At 54.0% G+C, this 22,510-nt stretch overlaps 9 protein-coding genes across 9 annotated transcripts; 6 read left to right on the top strand and 3 right to left on the bottom strand.

The window, feature by feature from the left end:
- Positions 1 to 41: 41 nt before the first annotated feature.
- Positions 42 to 1,190, bottom strand: BU26DRAFT_182490 (uncharacterized protein). The gene has a single exon (XM_033820398.1). The coding sequence runs from the start codon at positions 1,024 to 1,026 to the stop codon at positions 214 to 216; it is 813 nt and encodes a 270-aa protein (XP_033676181.1). The 5' UTR covers positions 1,027 to 1,190; the 3' UTR covers positions 42 to 213.
- Positions 1,191 to 2,709, top strand: BU26DRAFT_182491 (Malate/L-lactate dehydrogenase). Its single transcript, XM_033820399.1, has one exon. The coding sequence runs from the start codon at positions 1,355 to 1,357 to the stop codon at positions 2,450 to 2,452; it is 1,098 nt and encodes a 365-aa protein (XP_033676180.1). The 5' UTR covers positions 1,191 to 1,354; the 3' UTR covers positions 2,453 to 2,709.
- Positions 2,710 to 3,265: 556 nt separating this feature from the next.
- BU26DRAFT_182526 (MFS quinate transporter-like protein) lies at positions 3,266 to 5,275 on the top strand. The gene is made up of 4 exons (XM_033820400.1): positions 3,266 to 3,445; positions 3,498 to 3,933; positions 3,987 to 4,427; positions 4,475 to 5,275. The coding sequence occupies exons 1-4, from the start codon at positions 3,367 to 3,369 to the stop codon at positions 5,175 to 5,177; spliced, it is 1,659 nt and encodes a 552-aa protein (XP_033676179.1). The 5' UTR covers positions 3,266 to 3,366; the 3' UTR covers positions 5,178 to 5,275.
- A 5,849-nt stretch (positions 5,276 to 11,124) lies between these two features.
- On the top strand, positions 11,125 to 14,273 carry BU26DRAFT_525373 (heat shock protein). Its single transcript, XM_033830492.1, has one exon. It carries the CDS (start codon positions 11,349 to 11,351, stop codon positions 14,109 to 14,111), a length of 2,763 nt encoding a protein of 920 aa, XP_033676178.1. The 5' UTR covers positions 11,125 to 11,348; the 3' UTR covers positions 14,112 to 14,273.
- Positions 14,274 to 14,599: 326 nt separating this feature from the next.
- BU26DRAFT_525372 (ribosomal protein S8) lies at positions 14,600 to 15,537 on the bottom strand. The gene is made up of 4 exons (XM_033830491.1): positions 15,455 to 15,537; positions 15,255 to 15,286; positions 15,138 to 15,203; positions 14,600 to 14,942 (listed from the first exon to the last, which is right to left on the bottom strand). The coding sequence occupies exons 1-4, from the start codon at positions 15,486 to 15,488 to the stop codon at positions 14,682 to 14,684; spliced, it is 393 nt and encodes a 130-aa protein (XP_033676177.1). The 5' UTR covers positions 15,489 to 15,537; the 3' UTR covers positions 14,600 to 14,681.
- Positions 15,538 to 16,130: 593 nt separating this feature from the next.
- BU26DRAFT_572027 (uncharacterized protein) lies at positions 16,131 to 17,010 on the top strand (the record flags this gene model as incomplete). Its single annotated transcript, XM_033834201.1, has 2 exons — positions 16,131 to 16,729; positions 16,806 to 17,010. 2 exons carry the CDS (start codon positions 16,131 to 16,133, stop codon positions 17,008 to 17,010), a joined length of 804 nt encoding a protein of 267 aa, XP_033676176.1.
- An 829-nt stretch (positions 17,011 to 17,839) lies between these two features.
- BU26DRAFT_611024 (uncharacterized protein) lies at positions 17,840 to 19,641 on the top strand. The gene is made up of 4 exons (XM_033836031.1): positions 17,840 to 18,075; positions 18,128 to 18,159; positions 18,215 to 19,239; positions 19,293 to 19,641. The coding sequence occupies exons 1-4, from the start codon at positions 17,960 to 17,962 to the stop codon at positions 19,404 to 19,406; spliced, it is 1,287 nt and encodes a 428-aa protein (XP_033676175.1). The 5' UTR covers positions 17,840 to 17,959; the 3' UTR covers positions 19,407 to 19,641.
- On the bottom strand, positions 19,488 to 21,512 carry BU26DRAFT_182313 (8-amino-7-oxononanoate synthase). Its single transcript, XM_033820397.1, has 4 exons — positions 20,532 to 21,512; positions 20,261 to 20,479; positions 19,968 to 20,196; positions 19,488 to 19,769 (listed from the first exon to the last, which is right to left on the bottom strand). Exons 1-4 carry the CDS (start codon positions 21,288 to 21,290, stop codon positions 19,570 to 19,572), a joined length of 1,407 nt encoding a protein of 468 aa, XP_033676174.1. The 5' UTR covers positions 21,291 to 21,512; the 3' UTR covers positions 19,488 to 19,569.
- A 200-nt stretch (positions 21,513 to 21,712) lies between these two features.
- Positions 21,713 to 22,339, top strand: BU26DRAFT_611022 (uncharacterized protein; the record flags this gene model as incomplete). The annotated part of the gene is made up of 1 exon (XM_033836030.1): positions 21,713 to 22,339. One exon carries the CDS (start codon positions 21,713 to 21,715, stop codon positions 22,337 to 22,339), a length of 627 nt encoding a protein of 208 aa, XP_033676173.1.
- Between the last annotated feature and the right edge of the window lie 171 nt (positions 22,340 to 22,510).

The raw sequence follows: 22,510 nt of genomic DNA, 5'->3' as shown, positions 1-22,510 counted from the left end.
CCTAAAGTCTCAAAGGCCACAACACTGGAATGTGCTCCCAGGTGCTTCTTGAGAGAGACGACGAGGATAGAACTTGATGTTCCTCACCTAAAACAATTACCTTCGAGGGAACGTGCCTTCAGCGCCCTTTCAATAGGTCGCCTACTCACGCTTCCGGCAAGGCAGCGGATCGGTAGTATGGCGCAGATTGTAGCCCTTTCCAAATTCACACTCCTATCCAGAGGTGGTATCTGCAGCCTCATCTTCTGAGCCCGAAGCGTCGGCTTTGGGATGCGTCAATTCCAGCCTCCAATATCTGACATCCTTCCCCTCCCTCACAACAGTGTATTTCCAGACACCGAGAGTCTTTTCGACAGCCTCAATGGTGGGATTGCCCGGCGTCCCGCCAAATCTCAAGTTCGGTTTCTCAGGGTCGAAGAGGTATTGGAAATTCCGCTTGATCTCGATCGAAGGATTCGGAACCACGACCTTGTCGACGTTGGGAAGGAGGCGCAGCTCTTCCATAACGTATTTGGAGAAGTTTTGTGCGGCGGGGAACAGCGGCGCGTATTTGGCGCGGAACGGTGCGCGGGAGAACGGGCTGGTGATCTTGAAAGTTAGCCGGTCGAGGTTGAGCGGTCCGCATTCGAGCTCGTAGAAGAAGCGCCGGAGATCCTTGGTTTCGAGCATATTGCTGTCCCAGAGTATAGTGATGTTCCGCACACAGCTGAGCTTGCGATAGGGAACTTTCAAGATAGCTGGGCTCCAGTAGGGAGAGCTGGCGTTGCGAATCTTCAGGGAGAAATTGGCGCGTGTGAAGGCTCGTTGACAGGCTTCATGATGGATCAGTCGACAGGCGAGCAGCGGCAGGAGGAATGTAGAGGCCGATTGCGTCTCGTCCTGCTCATCGAACAGAAAGTCGTACACGAGAAGCCTGATCTCGGCGGGTATGTTGAGTAGATACGGCTCGGCGACGTCGATGCGAGATTTCCGGCGGTGCTTCCAGAGATGGTAGCCAGAATATGCGAATGCTAAGACTAGCTCCATCCAAGCGCGTGAGGGCAAGCAGCGTCGTGTGTGTGGGTAGAGGAGAAGAGCGGCCAGCAGTGGTGGGGCCTCGTGTCGAGGCGCAGGGTCCCCTCCAACGCGTCAAGCTCGCGCCTTCCGTGGCTGGGCATGCAGGGCAACATCCTTCGCCCACCGGCTTTCTCACCGACATCAGCGCATCATGTCCCGAATCGAGCAGCACCGCTATCCGACGGCTCTCCGCTGTCAATTGACTCATTTTCCCAGCCGGCTGCCATATGTAAACCTTGCAGTCCAGCCGTGGAGAATCCGCTAGGCTCACTGTCAAGCCCGACTGTTTCTCGCCAAGATGGCCTCGACGACCGCCGAACAGCAAATGGTGCATGTCAATGCTACCGACGCAAGGAAATTCGTCGAACACGTGCTCGTCGGAAACGGAGTGCCCCGAGAGAATGCAGTTATCGTCTCCCGATGCCTGGTCGAAGCCGATCTTCGTGGGGTGGATACGCACGGCATCAACCGCATCCCCAGCTACATGGCGCGCATTCGAGAAGGCGTGCTTGACCCGAAAGCCTCGCCGACGCTACGCCAAGTCACGCCCGTTGTTGCTCAGGTAGATGGACGCAATGGTTTCGGATTCCTCGCCGCACATATGGGCATGGCTGCCGCGATAAGGATGGCACAGGAGTCGGGAATTGGCATGGTCTCGGTCAAGCATTCGAACCACTTTGGCATGTCTGCCTGGATAGTACAGCAGGCTGTGGACGCAGGCATGATGAGTCTGGTCTTCACGAACTCGTCCCCCGCGCTGCCTGTTTGGGGAGGGAAATCCAAGCTGATGGGCGTTTCCCCCATTGCTTGTGGAGCACCCGCGGGGAAAGGGCGGCCATTTATTGTGGATATGGCACCCAGCGTTGCGGCTCGTGGCAAGATATATAAAGCATTGCGAAGAGGAGAGAAGATCCCCACGGACTGGGCATTGGACAAGGACGGCAAGCAGACTGACGATGCAGCAAAGGCGTTGGAAGGAGTCATGCTTCCCATGGGCGGGCCCAAAGGCTCAGCACTGGCCATCATGATGGACGTCTTCTCTGGCGTCCTTTCCGGAAGCGCGTTTGCGGGCCATGTCACGAATCCGTACGATGCATCGAAGCCAGCAGATGTTGGTCATTTTCTTGTCGCCATCAAGCCGGACCTCTTCATGCCCACGGACGAGTTCAAAGATCGGATGGATTACCTGTACAGCCGCGTGACAGGCTCTGAACGGATGGCGGGTGTAGACCGTGTGTACTTCCCCGGCGAGACCGAACTTCTGAGAAAGGAAGAGCGTCTGGAACGCGGGATACCGCTCGTACATGCCGAAGTCGAGGCGCTCAACAAGGAGGCTCAACGCGTCGGAGCAGCTCGCATAGCTACTGCATCTCCGTCCGTGAAATCCCGTCTCTAAGTTAGGTTCAACGCAGAATCGCCTCGGTCGATCTTCCTCCGAGGAATTCGAACCAATCCTGAGGTCCTCGTCGGGTAAGCGATTATCCTGGAAGCCTTCAACGGCTCTTCTTCGGTGTCCGGCGGCGGGAATTTGCGAATTCAGCCGCCAAGCAACCGCCAAGGAGCGATGTTTGTGGGGGGCGGGGGACGCCGTCGCCTTCAAGTTCTAACGCCGGGGTGAGGCCTGCGCTGAAAATCTGCGTGGTGATCGGATCGCTCCTCCGGAACTGCTTCAGAGCCGGATCGCACGCCCAAACCGCGGTCCCAAAAGCTTCCTACGAACGCCGGGAGCCTCTTCCCAATAATTCGCACAGTATTGCGCAAACAGCTCCGGGCGACAAGCTCGCTTCTTTGGCGTGTGAAATCAAGCTCCGCCGAGTTCGGCCCTTCCGATGGTCAAGCTCCACTTCCGCGTGCCGTGCAAAAGCTTCCCCGCTCCAACATGCGCCGTTTTCTCGGCGTTGTAACATGGCATGCAGACGCTACAACGTCGGTATGCCTGGCAGCCAGTCAAATGCAAGCCGCAACCAAAGAACGGCGGCATGATTTTCCAAATGTGTACGCAGGTCGCTCGTTGCGAGGCTGCTGAGCCGAGTATGTTGAGAACCTTGGTCGGCGCGCGCGTACAGCTGCCGCTTTTTGCACGTCGTTCGCCCATCATCCCGGAGTAGGTGTGACGCCAGGCAGTATATGTAGGTAACCTCCAACCCGGTTTGTGAGAGCTGAAGCTGCGTCCCCAAGTCCCCGGTTGAGTCGGCCCACTCTCCATACCTCACGCTGCACAGTCAAGGCGTCCTCAACAACCACACTTCAGGCCGCCCTGTCCGCGGCATCACTCCACTGCCATCTTTCTCTCACAGCAATACCACCGCAATGTGGAATCCGTGGCGCGAAAATTTGAAGGACACGCCGAAAGAGGCTCTCAACTGGCGGCTCTGGTATGGGGTTTTCGGTAAGAGTATCAGCTTTCTAGCACTTCGTCACTGGCTTATCGTATCACATAGTTTTCGGTCTTATGGGCGCTGCCCGAGGAATCGACGAGGGCTTGATTGGAACGACTGCAGAGCTCAAACCCTTCATCAACAAGTTCGGCCTGGAGGATCCGGACAAGTCGGAGCATGAGCAGGCAGAGCTTCTTTCAAACATCACAAGTATGGTGCAAATGGGCTCTATCCTCGGCGCCCTCGTTGCCTTCTATCTTACCGACAAGATTGGTCGTCTCTGGGCTACACGGCTCCTTTGTCTCCTTTGGGTGACGGGTATCTCGATCTTTCTGGGCAGCGCGGCTACCGGAAGCATTGGTATGGTCTACGCGGGGCGCTTCATCGCAGGTATCGGTATCGGTCAAACCACGGTCGTTGCGCCTACGTATCTTGCCGAGACAGCACCAAGGGCTATCCGAGGTCTTTGCGTCTGCGCATTTGCAGGTGCGGTCTATATGTGAGTAGCAGAGTAACTTTCGCCTCTAAAAGCAGTCGCTAATACACTGGCAGCGGTATCATGCTCGCGTACTTCGCTTCATGGGGCTCCTCGATCCACATCTCGTCCGACACCGATGCGCAATGGCTTGTGCCGAACAGCATGCATCTTATGTTTGCCGGCATCATCTTCACACTGTCCTGGCTTAGCCGCGAATCACCTCGCTGGCTCATCAAAGTCGGGCGTCATGAAGAGGCCTTGGAGACCCTCACGCGTCTCCGCCAGCTCCCTCCCGACCATCCATACGTTACCTCTGAGATCATTGACATCAATGATCAACTAAACCGCGAGCGAGAAGCAACCATGGGAACATCTTGGCTGGGTCCCATCCGCGAACTATTTGCAAGCAAGGCAAATTTGTATCGCATTCAGCTCAGTATCATGTCGCAGCTGCTGTCTCAATGGTCGGGCGCGAATTCAATCACAATTTACGCTCCGCAATATTTTGAAATGATGTAAGCTTCTCCATTCCGTATCGTCGTTAATCAATTTAACATCTCAGGGGCACTACCGGTCAACGGGAAAAGCTCTTCGCGACGGCCATCTTTGGCCTCGTTAAATTCATCTCCAGCATCATCTGCGCCTTCTTCCTCATCGACTTCATCGGCCGCAAGCGCGCGCTCTCCACAGGTATCACCCTGCAGCTCCTTTCCATGCTCTACATGGCCATCTTCCTGCTCATCGACCGAAGTGTCGGCGACGACGACACCCCGCAGTCCCCGAGCATGAAGCACGCAGCCACCGGCGCAATCGTGATGATCTACTTCAGCGGCTTCGGGTGGGCGCTGGGGTGGAACAGCATCCAATACCTCATCAATTCGGAGATCTACCCTCTCCGTTTGCGTGCTCTCGGCGGCAGTATCGCGATGACGTTCCACTTCGTTAATCAGTATGGGAACTCGAAGGCTGTGCCGCTAATGTTTATTGGTATGACACACGGCGGGACTATGCTTTTCTTTAGCTGCGTGACGGCTATTGGGCTCGTGTGGGTGTGGTTCTTCTTGCCTGAGACGACGGGCAAGAGTCTGGAGGCTATGGATGAGATGTTCAATCTCCCGTGGCATCTTATTGGACGGAAGGGCGCGCAGCTTACGAGGGGTAGCGGGGGAATGTCGGAGGTGCTGGATACGGAGGGCGAGAAGGCGGCGGCGGAGCAGATGGAGGAGAAGCCTGGGGCTGTGGCGACGAGGACACGCTCGGTCTAAATCCGGTTTCAAGAGAAGCAGGAAACGTCATCGAAAAATGACGAAAGGACACGAAGAAGTTGAACGAGGTATGAACGAACGAGGACGACTTTGACCTGCGCTTAGCAGACCCTAAAGGCCTTCCGGGCTTTATGACAACATACAAAATGGAACTATGTACGCCGGAACCTAAAGTGTTTCAGCAAGTAATACGCTTCATCGTGAAAGCGAAGCCCTCGGTGTCTCCGCAGAGAGCTTTCTAGCCCTAGAATCTTTAAACCTCCTCTGGTCCTCTCTTAACGCTGACAAAGCTACTACAGAAACACCCCTATACACTTCCATCACACTGCCAGCACAGCAAACTCCACCTTTGAACGACGTTTTGGGACTGTGGCCCTTCAGGCCTTACTATTAACTTCTCTGCTAATCTACTTGAGAAAGGAGGATCTCTGATCTATCTAGAGGCAGGCTAATATAACAGTGCTGCATCGAGCTAGTCAGGCTTAATTGCATGAACAGACATACATACATACGATTGCCAAAAACATCCACGCAAAAGACAACTATCCAGCCCCATGTTCTACCTCATCTCCATGTACGCGAGCCAGGAGAGGATGTAGCCGATGGAAGAGGATCTATGTGAGCACGAGACTCTACTGGTGCCCGCTAGAGTTTGCATGATGAAGTGAGGTGGGTGTGTCTGATTCGTTGGAGTGGTGGAGCGGCTGCGTTTCAATGTTGGCGTTTGTGCTGCGCGGCATGGTTGCTAGAGTCTTGTGCTTCGGGGGGCTAGCCACCCAGGCATCACGGTTTAGAGAGGCCTAGAGGGCTTCCGCACGTTATGTGAAGAGTGAAGGGAGTAAATAAGTAGCAGTCCCTGTTGAAGGACTTCAGGCTTCCTTTTGCGTAGTGCGAGCTTGCTGCTTGCTGCTTATTGTGGGAGCTTCAGCGTATGAAAAGGCGGCAGAGTATTTTCGTACGGCTAGGTCGGTATTTCGACGCCGATGTATTTAGAAGGTGAGTAAGAAGGTAAAGTAAAGGCTGCAGTACTTGCTGAACTAGGCAGGCATATTGCATGCTCTTAGAATTTCTCGCGAACAAGCCCTTTGCATGTCTCGCAGAGACTAACTGCACTGCCCTCCTCCATGCAATCTTTGGCGCGTTTTGAAAATTCACACGATGGACGAAGAAGTGTGGAGAGAGAGTAATAGTGGTCGAAGATAGTGGCAGTGCGACGACGATGTACTACGGGAAAGGCGTTTGCTAGCTCCCTCGTTGAAGCTGCAGAAATCTACTGAGATTTACTCATATTGTCTCTCTAGCGGTTCATAGTTCACTGCTCCTCTATTCAGCAGACAAGGACTCCATCTCAGTCAAGCTGCCAAACTAGATTGCCTGCAGCTCGCGGTCTCTGCATAAGGATCACTGAGCATGAATTGCTTCAGCACCCTTTGCATCCCTGGGGACTGACTAGCTTCTAGCTCGGTATCTAGCCGGCGAAAGGCATGTAGTAGCCGTGAAGTTGGGCTGAGTAGAGTACGCGCTCGTGGGTCATGAAGGCCTGGACGCGTTCCTTCAAAAATAAAGGCTGTGTCCCCGTGTAATTCTTAGCCCATTGGCAAATATTGCGCCCCAGGCCTGCCCGAGCAGGGTAGCACTTCCGTTCTGGTAGGCGATTGCATCTAGAGTCGCTGTGTGATGCAAAAAGCCGGTGTTCTGGAAGTTCTCGAAGATGTTGACGAGCGGTGTGCTGGCGTTGTACTTCGTACACGCGCCGGACCAGCCGTCGTCGCGAGTGTCACCGTGTCTCGTAGCCTGGGGTAATACTGGAGTATTCCGGCCACGAAACGGACGTTGGTTGAGAATTAATCAATCCCAGCAATAACGAACCTCACGGCTTCCGGAGTAGAGGCGATCGCGGCGTCTCCGGACAGCGCACCTGTACAGTACACTTTGCTTCCCTTTTCATACTGATAGTGGCTCGCCCATATACGGGGAGGTTGGTGTAGATAGTTAGCGGCTACACCTGGGGCTTGCTTGATAGAGACCTTGTGCCGTTACCGCAGTAAGCGTAGGTTTAAAACCTACTTCTCTTAGTTTCTGCCTTTAACGCTGCAGAGTTTTTTTACTAGAATAAGAATTCTTCTTTAAGAGGTAAGAATATATAAGATTAATATAATAAGAGAGTAATCTACTTCTTACGTAGTTTTAAATTTAAAGAATAAGGGTAAAAAAGAGAGGGTTTTTATTACTTCGCGTAGTTTTCCTTTATCTGCCCTGTAGGAAAATTGTAGAATAGTTGTATAGCTCTCACGGAGCTAGGTCAATTCAATGATTTCAGCCAGCCAGCCAGTCGCCCATATACGCATGGGCGAAGCAAGAGGGGTACCTTGCCTTACTCTTTTCTTACCATTCCACCACTCTCGTCTTTCCTTTTTCTTCTTTTTCTTGGGGTAGATCAAGGGTTAGAGTAGGGTTTTGGTTTAGGGGTTAGAAAGGGTTAGAAAGTGGGGAATCTTTCTTAGGTATGTCACTTGTGTGTCTGTGGCCCGTAAGTAGCCTATGTGCTTTAGCTAAAAGAGCAATTGGAAGCGAGGTGTATTGTGCAGGTGTTCTGCCCAGAGCCGCGGCGAGAGGCGATAGTAGCAACGGCGTTGATTAGGTCCCAGCACTTCGGGTGAAGGTCGCTGCCTCGATATTTAGCGGGCCATGGGCCGGTAGTAGGGCTAACACTCGGCCCTAGGAAAATACGATGCAAGTTCTTTGGTCGAGCCCAATTGAAATCTTGAAAGAAGGCATTCTCGTAAAGCCGCACGTTCATGTTAATGCCCTTGCAACCACCAACTTACCGAGGCTCTCCATACATGCGTAGCTGTTCGCCCGACAGTTGGCCAGAGACACGCCAGATGGTCGCAGCGTACCAAAGGAAAGGGTCGGTGGCGGAGCTCTCGCCGCAACGTACAACCGTCTCTTAAATATACCCGGTCGAAGCCTCTCCGCGTGATGAAGAGTAGTCTGATCCATGATGTCCCATTGATCCTACCATGGCCAAAACTGGAAGCACTCAATTTGTGTGGCGAGAGCTCTCCCATGCCTAGTATTGCAGATTGTTCGACCGACAAATGATGCATTGCTCTGGCTGGGATAGCATCTGATAAGCAGCTCACGATTAGCTGTAGCCCCTCGGGGGAGAAGTTTGCTCTCGGAGGCAAGGGTCTTCAGACTCTCGCAGACGAGTGCCTCCTTCCTGCGCCGAATGCATTCTAACTCTTTTGGGCTTGAATAGTGACGGGGCTTCTGGACCGCGGAGCAGTGACAGGAATGTGAGTGTACTAGCCCATCCGTCATGGCAGCGGTCGTGGGTTCCCAAAGAGTATAAGAAATCGAGGATGCAGAAGGCGTCACGCCCGAGATGGTCGGCAAGAGTGTTGCTAACGGCGCTGGACTTGACATTAGTGAACGCGCTTCCCCGGAAGTCCGTATAGGCTTGCGAGCAGACTGGCAGCCGCCATCCATCACCAGGATACATGTACCATGGTACTGGCTAGCATAATCATAAGGCCAATCTTAGCTCTGGCAGCAAAGCTACACGGGTCTTAGCTATTCAGGGGAGGTGCGGGCTGCGCAGTGGTCCCATACGCCATGTCTATGGCGGAGTCATTGCGTCCGTGTCCTGCCCGAGATATCCTGTCCTGCCAGCACGCATCGAGGCTGGTAATCCTATTGTCCTTCTTGCTTTGGCCATACGGACAACGCCGCCATGTTCATGAGTTGGCACTGCCGTCTCGTGGGGCGCGTAGCCTTTCCATAAGAGTGGGATTTGACAATACGATTGGATGTTGGGCGCTACCCGCAGGATGCGGATAGGGTAGGCTCGCAGTGGAGTGCGGAGAGGGCTGATCCGCTGTTGAACACTGAGGGCGGACTCTTGCCGCCATAGCAGCTAGGGGCGTTCTTGTGGACTTGTAAGCAGAGCGACGGGTTATTGGGACACACATACAATAAGAGTGAGCTAGTGTATAAACGAGACCGAGACCTATTGCTAGAACAGCGTGAGCATCCGTGAGCCTGAAGGCCTTCGGGCCCCTTTTTCCGTCTCCATCTCCAGCGGCTCTACGGCTCATTCAAAGGCTTGGTTATAGGGAGACGCCTTTTTTTGGGTGGGTCGGACTTATATTAGACTTAGATGGGGTTGAGTGCAATGCCTGTGAGCATCTGTATAGTTCTTGGTCAAGGTAGTATCCTCGGCGGAGGTGGACCGAGTTGGGATACGTCTTTCCGGATGGCTCTAGCCTCCTGCCCAATCTTCAGGTACCTGAATATTAATTGAGGCGATCGCATAGGTGGTCATTGCACTTACGGGTATAATTATAAATATCTTTAGTGTGGACGCATTTTCTCCAATTCTCTGATAGCAGTGCTACTGCGTTCGTTCTGGACGGTTGAGTACATTACCTATACTACTTACCTGGGTTAATTCTCCTCTTGCATTACGCATTCCGCCTGGGAAGTTCTACACTCCCGGCACGTCGCATAAGTGGTGCGGGCGTAGTCTTTCTCTGATGCTTCGGTGGCTCATTCGTAGTTGTACTCGTAGGGCGTCGGTGCGAGTGATTCGAATACCGTGAGCTCCGGAAGTCTGTAGCGAGACCTGTCTTTGACTGCACGAGAAAGGAGCAGTAATGGATCCGCATATCGTAAGAGGGCTTCATTATGCAGAGGGTGTCCAGGTGTACTCTTTCGAGCTAGCCAAAAAGAGATGCGTTGGGTCGCTTGAGGTCTGTCATAACCCCACACTTCAAAATCCCTCAACTAAGCGGCGAACTCCTCCGAAGTAAAAAGAGAATGGGGAGAGAGAAACAAACTGGCAAAAAAAACCTCAGAGTGGCTGGTAAATTGCCAACTACAGGAACTGCTGGGAATTAGGATTTGAGGAGTGAATTGACTTAATGGGAAGCTTACTTGAACTTTTCGTATGTAAGCATATGCTTTGTTGGAGGTTCGAACTGAACTTACCCTGTGATCTATCTTCTGTTAGCTTTGCATGGTAGGAGGGAGACGTTCAGTGGGCTTACCTTCGCATTTGCCTGGAGATACAAGTGCGACGCGTTGCCACTGCGCCAAGCTGGCTCGATCTGAGAGAAGATTTGGCAGATTTTGAAAATTAACTAGTACATATGCTTTGGATTAATTGGGGGCCGAAGTGTCAAAGCCTGTTCTTTGATGCGTGGAGCGTTGTCTGGGTAGTGACGACTAAGTGAGGGGTAAGTGTGTATGCATATGGCTCGGCATTCCAATAATATGTGGTTGGGCTAAACTTAGTACCCCAAACCTAGTTTCGGATCAAGCTTTGTAAGCAACGAGATCGTACCACAGGTACTTCGATAGCTGGAACAGCAAGCTTGAGAAACTATGAAGCGTTTAGATGGCATTTCACAGGCAAGGAATCCGGCTTTGGGGCCCAATTCCCGGCTCAGAGCCAACAGATATCCATTGCATTTCTGGATGCGCTATCTATCTCAAACCTTTGCTCTTGGGGCAAGCACAGAGAGATGAGCAGAAGTTCATGTTTGTCAAAACTTCCAGGGCGAAGTCGGGGGAGTGGGGAAGCTGCCCATATCTTTTCTGAGATTCTAAACAGATCTCCCACAGATGTTGTTAGAGTTGTTCTTGTTCGGAGCGTGGTGTTTCAGTACGCAGAGACAATCACTTCTCGTATCTGGACCGCATAATCCGAGCTCACATGTGTGAGTTCACATGCGTCAGTAAGAGCATTGTTATTGGGTATGAGCCCATCGTACGTGTCGAGGTCGAGCTCAAAGCCCAACGGTCTGGAGATGGGCTGACACCAGTCAGGCTTGCCGTTTCAGGCTAGCGCGCCTCGGCTGCCGAGTGACGTATTGCGGGGCTCACGGGATCCTGGCCTTGAAAGCACGAGAATCTTCGATCTGTGTCACCCACAACCCAGAGCTCTCCAGAAATATCGTGACGCTACTGGTTGCTTCACGATATTTCTGACTCCACGCCGAGGGCTATATAAGTCGGTCGAGTACGCTATATTCAACCTCTTTCCCTCTTCATAGACAATTAACAGGATAATCTTCGACACACTCATTCAGCCAGCCATCACGGTTGTTTCGGCACACTCATCCACACATCGAGTTCCTGCTGCTTTGATATCCACACTCCAACATGACTTCGTTCGACGCTTACACAGACAAGGCAGCCAAAGCTCTCGCCGACAGCTTTGAGCTCGCCAAAGGCTATGCACATGCACAACTCACGCCGATACATCTCGCCGTCTCCCTCATCGATCCGCCGCCGGACGAGACGAACAAGGTCGACAAGCCCCTGACACCCTTCTTCCGCCAAGTCATCGACCGCGCGAATGGCGACCCGCAGCTGGCAGAGCGAAGCCTCAAGAAAGCTCTGGTACGGTTACCAAGCCAGGACCCGCCGCCGGAGCGAACCTCACCCTCGCCAGCTATGGCCAAAGTCCTACGGTCCGCCGAGGAGCTCGCCCGAACACAGAAGGACAGCTATATCGCGATAGAGCATCTCATTCAGTGCCTGGCGCAGGATGCCGCCGTCCAGCGGTGTCTAGCCGAGGCCAACATCCCCAGCTCCAAGCAGATCGATCAGGCTGTTCAGGCCATTCGCGGCACCCGCCGAGTCGACTCAAAGACAGCAGATGCGGAGTCAGAGAATGAGAACTTGAAGAAGTTCACCATCGATATGACGGCCATGGCGCGGGAAGGCAAGATCGACCCAGTCATTGGCCGTGAGGAGGAGATCCGACGAGTCATCCGCATCCTGTCACGGCGAACCAAGAACAACCCCGTCCTCATCGGTGAGCCCGGTGTTGGTAAGACCACAGTTGTCGAGGGTCTTGCCCGCCGAATCGTCGACGCCGATGTCCCCGCCAACCTCGCAGCTTGCAAGCTGCTCTCTCTCGACGTGGGGGCTTTGGTCGCCGGCAGCAAATACCGAGGAGAGTTCGAAGAGCGCATGAAGGGTGTCCTGAAGGAGATTGAGGAGTCCAGGGAGATGATAGTATTGTTCGTGGACGAAATCCATCTACTTATGGGAGCTGGTTCTTCCGGAGAGGGCGGCATGGACGCTGCCAACCTTCTGAAGCCCATGCTGGCCCGTGGACAGCTTCACTGTATCGGCGCTACGACCCTCGGCGAATACAGGAAGTACATCGAGAAGGACCAGGCTTTCGAGCGACGTTTCCAGCAGATTCTGGTGAAGGAGCCGACGATTCCCGAGACCATCTCAATTCTCCGTGGACTGAAGGAGCGGTACGAGACGCATCACGGTGTCACCATTTTGGATGGTGCCATCGTGTCTGCTGCGACTCTGGCCGCTCGATATCTTACCCAGCGACGTCTCCCCGATTCGGCGGTCGACCTTATCGATGAGGCTGCCGCCGCGGTCCGCGTTACTCGGGAGTCACAACCAGAAGCCCTCGACAACATGGAGCGTCGTCTGCGCCAATTGCAGATTGAGATCCACGCTCTGGAGCGTGAGAAGGATGACGCTTCGCGAACTCGTCTGAAGGAGGCTAAGGCGGAAGCTGCTAATATCGAAGAAGAGCTGAAGCCTCTGAAGGAGATGTATGAGCGCGAGAAGGGCAGAAGCAAAGAGATTCAAGAGGCGAAGATGAAGCTTGAGAACCTCAATAACAAACTCGCCGAGGCGGAGCGTGTCCGCGACCTCCAAACCGCCTCCGACCTTGCATACTACGCTATCCCGGACCTCAAGCAACGCATCGCCGAGCTCGAGCAGGAGAAGAAGAAGGCAGATGTCGAGATGTGGGCTCACCAGGCGGGTGGCGGCGAGGTCCTCCTCAGTGATGCCGTCGGACCGGATCAGATCAACGAAATTGTAGCTCGTTGGACCGGCATTCCAGTCACCCGGCTGAAGACCACCGAGAAAGACAAGTTGCTCCACATGGAGCGTCACCTCGCCAAGATTGTGGTTGGTCAGAGAGAAGCAGTCAATGCTGTATCCAATGCTATTCGGCTCCAGCGGTCCGGTCTTGCGAATCCCAACCAACCACCAAGCTTCCTCTTCTGCGGTCCTTCTGGTACCGGTAAGACACTGCTTACCAAGGCTCTTGCCGAGTTCCTCTTCGACGATCCGAAGGCCATGATCCGCTTCGATATGTCGGAATACCAGGAGCGTCACTCGCTCAGCAGGATGATTGGCGCCCCGCCAGGGTATGTCGGTCACGATGCTGGAGGCCAGCTCACCGAAGCTCTTCGCCGCCGCCCATTCTCCATCCTCCTCTTCGACGAGGTAGAGAAAGCCGCGAAGGAAGTCCTCACCGTTCTCCTGCAGCTCATGGACGACGGCCGCATCACCGACGGCCAAGGCAGGATTGTCGATGCAAAGAACTCCATCGTCGTCATGACCTCCAACATCGGCGCTGAATACCTCTCGCGGGCCAATGCGCCGGACGGCAAGATTGACCCCACTACGAAGGAAATGGTCATGGGCGCTATCCGCAACTATTTCCTCCCCGAGTTCCTCAACCGTATCTCCTCCATCGTCATCTTCAATCGCCTCTCGAAGAAGGAGATCCGGAAGATTGTCGATATACGCATGATCGAAATCCAGAAACGTCTTAATGCCAACGGCCGCAATGTGAGCATCGACATGTCGCCCGAGGTCCGCGATTATCTTGGGTCCGCGGGTTACTCGCCTGCGTACGGTGCTCGCCCTCTGGCTCGTCTCATCGAAAAGGAGGTCCTGAACCGCATGGCTGTCATGATCCTCCGTGGCAGCATCAAAGACGGTGAAGTCGCAAGGGTCGTCTTGGAAGATGGTCATATCCAGGTCCTGCCCAACCACACCGACAGCGAGGAAGACTCAGAGATGTACGATGAGTCCGATGCGGTTGCCGAGATGGATGACGAGGTCGATGGAGGGATGGATCTCTACGAGTAAAACATCCTATCACGAGTAGATGAGGAGAGGTAGAATGCTCACGTAGACACAGGATTAGGTGATCCGGGGTCTAGAGCGAGAAGACCTTTCGATTCTCAGCACAGTAACAGGGGTATTATGCTACATCTTTCGGGAAGTTCAGCATGCAAAAGACATGCGATCGATGTTTCTTAAGGGATATGAATAATGATTGACGAGGATGCAGCTATTTCTTCATGGATTTCCAAAAAGCTATCGGCGCTGGTTAGGAGTTTGGTCAACGGATATGGTCTGGCCGCTTGTAAATAAGTAATGAGAACTCCTTGGAACTTCAACCACTTCCCCTGTGCACTTGGTGATATTCGGAGCAGAGTGCTATACTTGCTAAGGCCGAAAAAATCTAAACTCGTGGCGCCTGACTCCCGTCAATAGCAATCGTAACATATCTGTCATCACAAGAGCAGAAAAGGACCACGAAGATCAACAAATGTCATGAGCTTTTGTCATTTCCTCTATTGTCGCCGACGTGAACTACCTAGGTAACCAAACATTACCCTAGACTCCGGTATACCGCCGCTACACCGCGCAAGTCTAGTAGAAGAAACCAAGGATCTTGCCAGCAACGTGCTTCCTCCTAGCCTCCTCGTGGTCCATAATACCGGCGGAGGTAGTGAGGACGATATAACCGAACTGACGCGAGGGCAGCAGCTTGACAACCCACTTCTCCATATCGCGCAGCTGGACGTTGTAGCGGGGCGAGATGACGCCGGTCTTGTTGATGCGGCCGTTGAGCTGGATGACGATCTTGCCGTTGCGGTGGTCGTCGACCTCCTCGAACTCGCCAATGTAACCCTGAAGACGAGAGGTCAGTATGTTGCGAAGAATTAAACATCAGACATCATGAGAATCCGAAGACGTGTAAGTCCTTCGCTGAGAACTTGATATATCGGACACTTAAAGGGCAAAGATTGTAGTGCAGTCGTAATCATTGCCTAGTTATCAGCCCGAAAAGGCAGGAGAGGTGAAGAAAAAAGACTTTCGACTTACATGCTTCTGCATGACGGTCAAGAACTTGATGATGACCTTCGAGGAGGGGCGGATCAGAACTTGGCGCTGCAAGTATATTAGCGACTACTTGCAGAGGCGTAAGTGTCTGCAACTCACCTTTCCGGACTTCTCAGCATTGTTGATGGCGTCTGCGGTGGGTGTACTGTTAGCAAAACATCCACAGAGAAAGGAAGTGCAGACAGAGGCAATCCTTCCTTGCCAACGCAGAGCTCCTCGAAACAGCACGCAAGCGGCTGTCCAGAACTCTACTGCGGAGGCCGATAGGATCCCTGCCATGTGTATCCGAGTAGACGTACTGAGCGCATCGTTGAGGACGGAGGTCTTGACCATTTTGGCGGCGGCGGGAGATTCTCAATGGCGTATGGCGACTGAGGTATCTGCGCGAATATAAGGTTAGCCTTCAGAAGCCAGAGCGTGAAAGAGTGCCCTCAGTCTGCAACATGAGGGGTCCCTAGCTCTTGTCGCAGAGGGGAAGCAGTGTCGCATCCATTCTTGCGAATGAGGCGATTGCTTCTCCTGGCTATCTGAAGGGCACTCGATGTAAGAGCGACATACCTCGTGAGGGAGGGTGGTGTTGACGATAGGAGCAAATTGGCGATGCGGAAAAGTTCGAGCTTGACTTGGGTTCAATTCTGATGTGGGCTCGGCTAATGAGACGGGCCGAAGGTGGCCTGTGCGCCGACCCTTCACTTCGCTCTTGGGCGTCTTCGTGAGGCCTACTAGTAGCACGAAAACGCATTCTTATTTGCTCGTACGGCCTTGAGCCTGCTGGGGATAGCATTGATAGCTTCCGCGGCCACCATTTTGATTACCCTATCTCATACCAGGGCCGCGTGAAGTCACGGCTTCGCTAACAGCCTTAGTCATGACGTACTATCCTGTCTCCATCTCTTACCTACGAATCTACACCACTCATTCTAGACTTCCTCTCTCGTAGAATTCATCTATCCTGCTCGCACGCATAGCAACATCATGTCCGAAGCTTGTTGCACCTGCGCCACACTGCTGTCCTCGATACCACCAACCTACGATGAGAAGACCGAGAAACCGACGCAGTACGAGCGCCGCCTCGAATGCTGCGGGCGCGCCATTTGCGCAAGATGTATAACCGATAACCCGCGCTTTGCAACCTATTGCCCTTTCTGTCAGGTATCCATCGTACCGACTCCGCTGCCTCAAGGTCTGCGAGACCCTCCTGCATACTCGCCACCAACTGGAGTGCGAGCAGACGACGAACCATCGCCGTATTCAGCGCATAACTCTTTACAACCGCTGCCAGAGAAGGCAAAAGGTGGGGATGGAGAGGACGCGCCGGACGTCCTACATTTTGTGGATCCCAAAGACGACACCATAGCCTCCCTTTCCCTCCGATACGGTGTACCCGCCGATGCTCTGCGAAGAATCAACGGGCTGTACGCAGACCATCTCCTAGCGGCGCGTAGAACAGTGTTGATTCCGGGCGAGCATTACAAGGGCGGCGTGAGTCTAAGTCCAAGGCCCATAGAAGGCGAAGAGGAGGAGATACGGAAAGGAAAGGTCAGGAAGTTTATGGTGGCCTGCAAAGTGGCAGAGTAAGCACTATCCCGCCGCTATTCTTGCTTCCCGGTGAACGAGGCTGATCAGAGCGAGCAATGCTCCCCGATGCAGATACGATATAGCATTATTGTACTTGCAGCAAGCAGACTACCACCTTGACCAAGCGATCGCGGCGTACGAAGCTGATGAAGGGTGGGAACAAGAGCATCCGCTTGAGGCAGCGAGGAAAGGAAAGGCCAAGGCTGCACAAACATCCGGGCGACGGAAATGGGGCTTTGGCGGCAGCGGGGGCGGTTTGACAGGCCAAATATCTTGATGATATTTCTGGTCCCGAGGACTATCGGAAGGGCGCAATGCGGACGTCTCTCGTCGTATCATCTAATGGGTAACGGAAGCAGCGCTCGTAGTGTTGAGGGTTGGGATACTGCAAGTACATGAGCATGCGGAGTTGCCTCCCTCGTCTTCCTCCTCTCTACAGCATTACACTTGGGATACTAGGTACCATCTCTGTGTCGTGGCTAGTTCGGATCCCTCTTGCATTATTGCATGGCAGGGTAGGGCAAGGGACGGTGCGAGACGGTGCGGCACGGTGCGAGTGGGGGCGGCGTGATGGCGTGATGCCAACGGTGAGCGAACATGGCGTGTTTTGCTTAGCCAATTGTTTGAATATTCTGCCTTTCTTAGCTGACATACTTTCAAGAATAGCCTGAAACGAAACCAAACCATAAACCACTCTTAAAGCAAAACTTCGAATCTCATACGCTAGAAAAGGGCAGTGAGGAGCGCGCATGAGGGTATCTTCCATCGTCCCCTGCATTGTATCTCAGTCATGCAGGAACGAGGCGTTGCATGCGGGAGAGAAATCAGGGAACGGGGAACGGGGAAAGGCCTAGCCTCTTCACAGGCTGCACAAGAATGCTTCTAATAACTTCCAGCTCACGGATTGGGCGAACAGACACTACAGGGCCATTTTCGGCCCTACAATATAACAACACGACTGATAACGGGTACTGGTGAAGAGCGCTTATGGGAGCGGTGAAATCGCTCCACGCCTCACCTGTACATATATTGGCTGACCTTTGCATCCATGACCAGTTTTCGCAGATGAATCCTTTGAGCTGTACAATGAATGTTTCTAGTGATGTCTTTCATATTCGAGCACCGCAGTCGGCATAGCATGTTGTTACCAGATCTGGTCCGTGTATTCACACGATTTCTTGGGTCCGTTATATAGCCATTTCCCCCTTACTTCCATCACTCAACTCATGCCTCCTGACTTGCCAATTCACCAATATATGTTCTTGGGACCAGCTAAGAAGTCCCCAAAAGCCCCCAGAAAGTCTGGTCGGTCGACGAGTCCGAGAGCGGTAGAGCTGAGACGGTGAATACGCGTGTCTAGAACTTAGCATGGCCAGCACTGATGAGCGTCTCAGACTCCACAACAGAATTTCCCAACGCAAGCACCGTATGTACCCCGGAGGCAATCACGTATAGATCATGCTTCTAATGGTCGACTCTAGGCTCGAAAGTCCGCCAGGCTCGCGAAAACGCCGAAGGGGAATTTACATCGACTCAACAGGCCGCAGAGGAGCCCCCGGACTCTCCACAGCACGCGACCGCAGAGGCCAGCGCGACTTCTACCATTGGTCATATAGTCGTTCCGAGTCCCACGTCCACCTCTCCGCGCCCTGGCGCTATGATAATGGCCGAAGATCTGCTACAATGCGACCCTCCGTGGCAGCACGTGGACTCACTGCTGAGCCTGCCCGCGGAAAACGATAGCACCGTGTCACAGCAAGGCTTCACGCTCCAGAGCTTCAAGGTTATGCACTGCACCTGCAACTCCACAGATGGTCCATGCTCGAGCCACCTAGAGATTCTACGCGCCCAGATAATGGTCGAGTCGAACTCGTCTCTGCCGCCCATGCCGCCACCGCTTTCTTCGACCCTATCCAGCCCGTACAGCCGCTCGATGATGCCCCTCGGCGACAGCGCATTCGCTTCCAGCATGAGCGCAGACACAAGCCCACCCAGCGACCTCCCGCCCGCGACATCCGAGCCGTCGTCGGCAAAAGCAAGACTGCGTGCTCCCAGCACCTCTTCTACAGCGGACATGACACCACGCTTCAGCATGGTGCTCGAAGCAATACGCCAAGCTGGGTTCCAGGACTTTGAAGAAGTGGCTGTGGCCTATTACACGTCGCGGTTTGAATGGGGCAGCGTCCCCGCCATGGTGCAGTGCGTCAGCCGCAGTCATCGTCTGAAAGCTATGCTGCACGAGCTGCAGCAGAGTAGTAGGCAGTGGCCGCGGTGGGAGTCTCGTGGGCTCCACGAGAGCGTTTCGGAAGCAGCAGTGTCGCTCTGTGTCGACGATATGGAGCGCGTGTCCCAGGCGCCAGGAGTCAGCCCATCGCAAAGTGAGACGGCGAATCTCATCTCTGCGCTTGAGTGGCTGCTACGTGACCAGGGATGCAACTCCCAGAGTTACTCGAGGACAACGGGTGAGTCAAGCTTGTCCGAACAGGTCGAGGCTGGCCCGGACTCGGTAAGTCGAGACTGAGCTGCCACGATCAAGATGCGGTCTAACAGCATGGCTAGATGCCACATCTCTGGTCCTTGCTCACGGAATTGGCCGGAGCACAGGGCCTCTACTGTGGTAGAATTGCGCGTATCCTGCTCGCTATAATACTGTTTGCTCGACGCGCACAGTGAATTATCTGTTTACGAGTTAGGATGCAGTAAGTTTTTGGGAACTGATTTGCTACATGGAATGTGATTGCGTGCTTAGACGTCTAACAAGATTAAAGGCAAAGATATGCGGCATGAATTTTCTAGAAGAAACAGATGTCTTATATTGAGCTGATGAAGGAAGCGTTCACTTCCACCCATTCGCCTGCAAGGCCAGGAATTGACGCTGAGCCGCGGGAACCGTATTCTTCGACTCACCACGCTCAATGACTAGCATTTCGATAGCCCATGCACCTATGGTGTTGAGCAGGTAATCAATATCCTCTCTCGTATTATGCGCATGGAATACAAGCCTGATCAGGGCCGTTCCTTTAGGGACAGTAGGATCTAACGCGGCCAGTACAAGATCAGCATAGTTCTTTGTGTGTGTGTGTGAGAGAGAGAGAGAGAGAGAGAGAGAGAGAGAGAGAGAGAGAGAGAGAGAATAGGAGGAGGAAGCTTTGAAACACCAATCAAGTGCTAGTTGAACTCAAGTGGCATTTCGCGATAGCAGTGGTAGTCACATCGTACCCCTGGGTTACGTACAGGAGATGGGGTAGGCGTTGATGTTGGCGATTAGCAGATGGCCGAAAAGATGGGCCTCGTGGCTAGGGCGTACTTTGATGGGTATGACGTGCGAATGGACGGAGCGTTCCTCCCACTCTTCGGCGAGCGGAACAGATAAGAGACCTTCATCCAGGGCCTCTTCCCAGTCGGGGTGTTCCAGCAGTGCCTGGAAAAAGTATCTCACGTTGGCTTGAAGCTGGCCTTGCTCCTAAAAAGAGTCGACGTGTCAGTTACAGATTCATGAAACCCTGGCTCCAATAGTACACACGTACCTTTGCTGTCTGACCACTACTTAATAACTGATAAGCAGCCCGAATAGAAGCGACCATGGGAACTGAAGGTGCGCCACTATATGTCAAGCATCGGGAGAAGTGAGCGAGGGTAGCGCGCACGGTCTTGTTGCAAAGGATTACGCCACCCGTCGATGCCAAAGCTTTGCTGCACATGTGGACTCGTATGGCAATCTCATTCTCCAACCCTAGCATCTGGACCTGAGGGAATGGATTAGTCACGAGAGAAGTCGGCGCAAAAGTTGCTACTCACCAAACCGGCGCCATCTGGGCCTATGATACCATTGCTGTGGGCTTCATCAATGATGAACTGGGCATTTCCGGTGGGAAACACCTCTTTAGCGACCGCCACCATCTCTCTGAGCGGGCATATGTCGCCTTCCATGCTGTAGACAGATTCGACACAGATCAGAACCGACCTGTCCCCCCTCGCAAAAGCGGGGTCGTCGGTCTTGAGACGGGTCAAGACATCGCGCAAAGCGTCTGGATTGTTGTGCTGGAACGAGAGTTTGTGGGCGGCCACACTGACTCGGAGGCCAACGACGGTGCTTGCGTGGGACAGCTCATCCCACACAATGGCGTCGCCCGGCAGCGCCACGGCCTCCAGCACACTGATGTTAGCGAAGAAGCCGGAGTGGCACACCCACGCCGTCTCAGCGTTGTGAAATGCGGCTATCTCGTCTTCGACCTGTCGCAGATAGTCATAGTTGCCGTACTGGGTGCGGGATCCTGAAGCGCTGAGACGCCAGTCGTCGCCCAGGCTGCCCAGCTCCTCCATGAAAGCATTGCGGATGCGGCCCGAGCGGCTGAGAGAGAGGAAGTCGCTCGAGGTGAAATCGATGACGCTATCGTCCCAGCGTGGCTTCAGGATGATGAGGGCGCCCTTCTCACGGTGGACATCCAGAGCCTGCTCTAGTCTGCGGTAGAAGGCCGGCTCACTCTGCTTCATCGACGGGCGGCGCAGCACTTGGTGGGCCGCCCATTCCTGGAAGAACTCCTTGTAGTACACCATGGTGGTCGATGGCAGTACGGTGTGAAGTTGAGGGTTGCTAAACAAGCGGCTCAGCACCGTGGACGTGCAAGTGCCCCTGTTCGAACTAAATCTGAGACGTATATGCAGGCAGGTCAATGCGAGGCGAAATGCTACTCAGTGGCTGACCGCATGTGAGACTGGCTGACAGGACGATGGCTGACGATGCGCAATTCGCGTGTCCCCGTGTGAGTGACTGCATGGTGGTGACGGTGGAGGAAGGGATGGCTGACAGCGAGCCTGTCACGACATCGCTACGGGTAGAGAGATGGGCAGACTGCCAGCAAGAGTGTCAATTTTGTTGTAGTGGTTTTGATCGGACTCTTGAGAGTGAGAGAGAGAGAGAGAGAGTCAAACGCCTGGAAGACTTTCCTCAGTTGTACCAACCTTTACAATCCCTGACAATGGCGCCGATGCTCAACGGCGATGCCAATCTCAACGGCACTCGTCTCAACGACACCCATCTCAATGCCACCAACGGCGTCAATGGCCACACCACAGAGGCCAAGGGCACCTTCGAGCCCATTGCAATCTGCGGCATGGCATGCCGACTGCCCGGTGGGGTCAGCTCCCCTGCAGACCTGTGGGACTTCCTGATTGCGGGCGGCGACGGACGCTGCCGCGTGCCGCAAAGCCGCTACAACATCGCGGGCCACTACTCAGCTGCCAAGCGGCCCGGCACCGTGGATGTGCAAGTGCCGCTGCTCGAACTGCATCTAAGACGTTTCCTAACTTTTGCGCAGCGAATATGGCTATTTCCTCGACGAGTCGGTCGACCTGGCGGGCCTCGACACGTCCTTCACGGCCATGGGCCGTTCCGAGCTCGAGCTGCTGGACCCGCAGCAGCGCTGTACATGTTGGGCGCTAGGATCAGGTTGCTGCCGGCCACAATGGCGCCCTCGCAGTCCCCCTTGGCAATGGCGGCGCAGGCTTCGTTCAGGGCAATCATCGACGACGAGCACGCCGTGCGGATCGTCATGTTCGGCCCTTGCAGGTCCAGCTCGTGGGCAACACGTGCCGAAGCCATATAGTCTTGGCTGCCGCCAAGGGCGTAGAGGCTGGACAGCAGCTCCTCGCGCCGCAAAATGTCGTGCCAATCCTCGCCAAAGGACCCAACGTAGACGCCCGTGTTGGTGCCCGCCCAGCCCGTCGTGCCCGCATCGTGCAGCGCCTCGCGCACCACCTCGAGCAGCAGGCGCGAT

This window comes from Trematosphaeria pertusa (assembly GCF_010094035.1).
Source record: "Trematosphaeria pertusa strain CBS 122368 unplaced genomic scaffold BU26scaffold_25, whole genome shotgun sequence".
Taxonomy (NCBI): Eukaryota; Fungi; Ascomycota; class Dothideomycetes; order Pleosporales; family Trematosphaeriaceae; genus Trematosphaeria; species Trematosphaeria pertusa.
This window is presented reverse-complemented; position numbering and strand designations above follow the sequence as displayed.

Bases quoted from the DNA above. Each gene is read 5' to 3' on its own strand.
- BU26DRAFT_182490 (XM_033820398.1), bottom strand. From the start codon at position 1,026: ATGGAGCTAGTCTTAGCATTCGCATATTCTGGCTACCATCTCTGGAAG.
- BU26DRAFT_182491 (XM_033820399.1), top strand. From the start codon at position 1,355: ATGGCCTCGACGACCGCCGAACAGCAAATGGTGCATGTCAATGCTACC.
- BU26DRAFT_182526 (XM_033820400.1), top strand. From the start codon at position 3,367: ATGTGGAATCCGTGGCGCGAAAATTTGAAGGACACGCCGAAAGAGGCT. The intron at 3,446-3,497 runs GTAAGAGTATCA...CGTATCACATAG, and splicing joins GCTCTGGTATGGGGTTTTCG to TTTTCGGTCTTATGGGCGCT. The intron at 4,428-4,474 runs GTAAGCTTCTCC...TTAACATCTCAG, and splicing joins CCGCAATATTTTGAAATGAT to GGGCACTACCGGTCAACGGG.
- BU26DRAFT_525373 (XM_033830492.1), top strand. From the start codon at position 11,349: ATGACTTCGTTCGACGCTTACACAGACAAGGCAGCCAAAGCTCTCGCC.
- BU26DRAFT_525372 (XM_033830491.1), bottom strand. From the start codon at position 15,488: ATGGTCAAGACCTCCGTCCTCAACGATGCGCTCA. The intron at 15,204-15,254 runs GTGAGTTGCAGA...ATATACTTGCAG, and splicing joins ATGCTGAGAAGTCCGGAAAG to CGCCAAGTTCTGATCCGCCC. The intron at 14,943-15,137 runs GTAAGTCGAAAG...TCTCGTCTTCAG, and splicing joins TGACCGTCATGCAGAAGCAT to GGTTACATTGGCGAGTTCGA.
- BU26DRAFT_611024 (XM_033836031.1), top strand. From the start codon at position 17,960: ATGCCTCCTGACTTGCCAATTCACCAATATATGTTCTTGGGACCAGCT. The intron at 18,160-18,214 runs GTATGTACCCCG...GGTCGACTCTAG, and splicing joins AATTTCCCAACGCAAGCACC to GCTCGAAAGTCCGCCAGGCT. The intron at 19,240-19,292 runs GTAAGTCGAGAC...CAGCATGGCTAG, and splicing joins TCGAGGCTGGCCCGGACTCG to ATGCCACATCTCTGGTCCTT.
- BU26DRAFT_182313 (XM_033820397.1), bottom strand. From the start codon at position 21,290: ATGGTGTACTACAAGGAGTTCTTCCAGGAATGGGCGGCCCACCAAGTG. The intron at 20,197-20,260 runs GTACGTGTGTAC...GACTCTTTTTAG, and splicing joins GTAGTGGTCAGACAGCAAAG to GAGCAAGGCCAGCTTCAAGC. The intron at 19,770-19,967 runs GTACGTAACCCA...TGGCCGCGTTAG, and splicing joins CAACGCCTACCCCATCTCCT to ATCCTACTGTCCCTAAAGGA.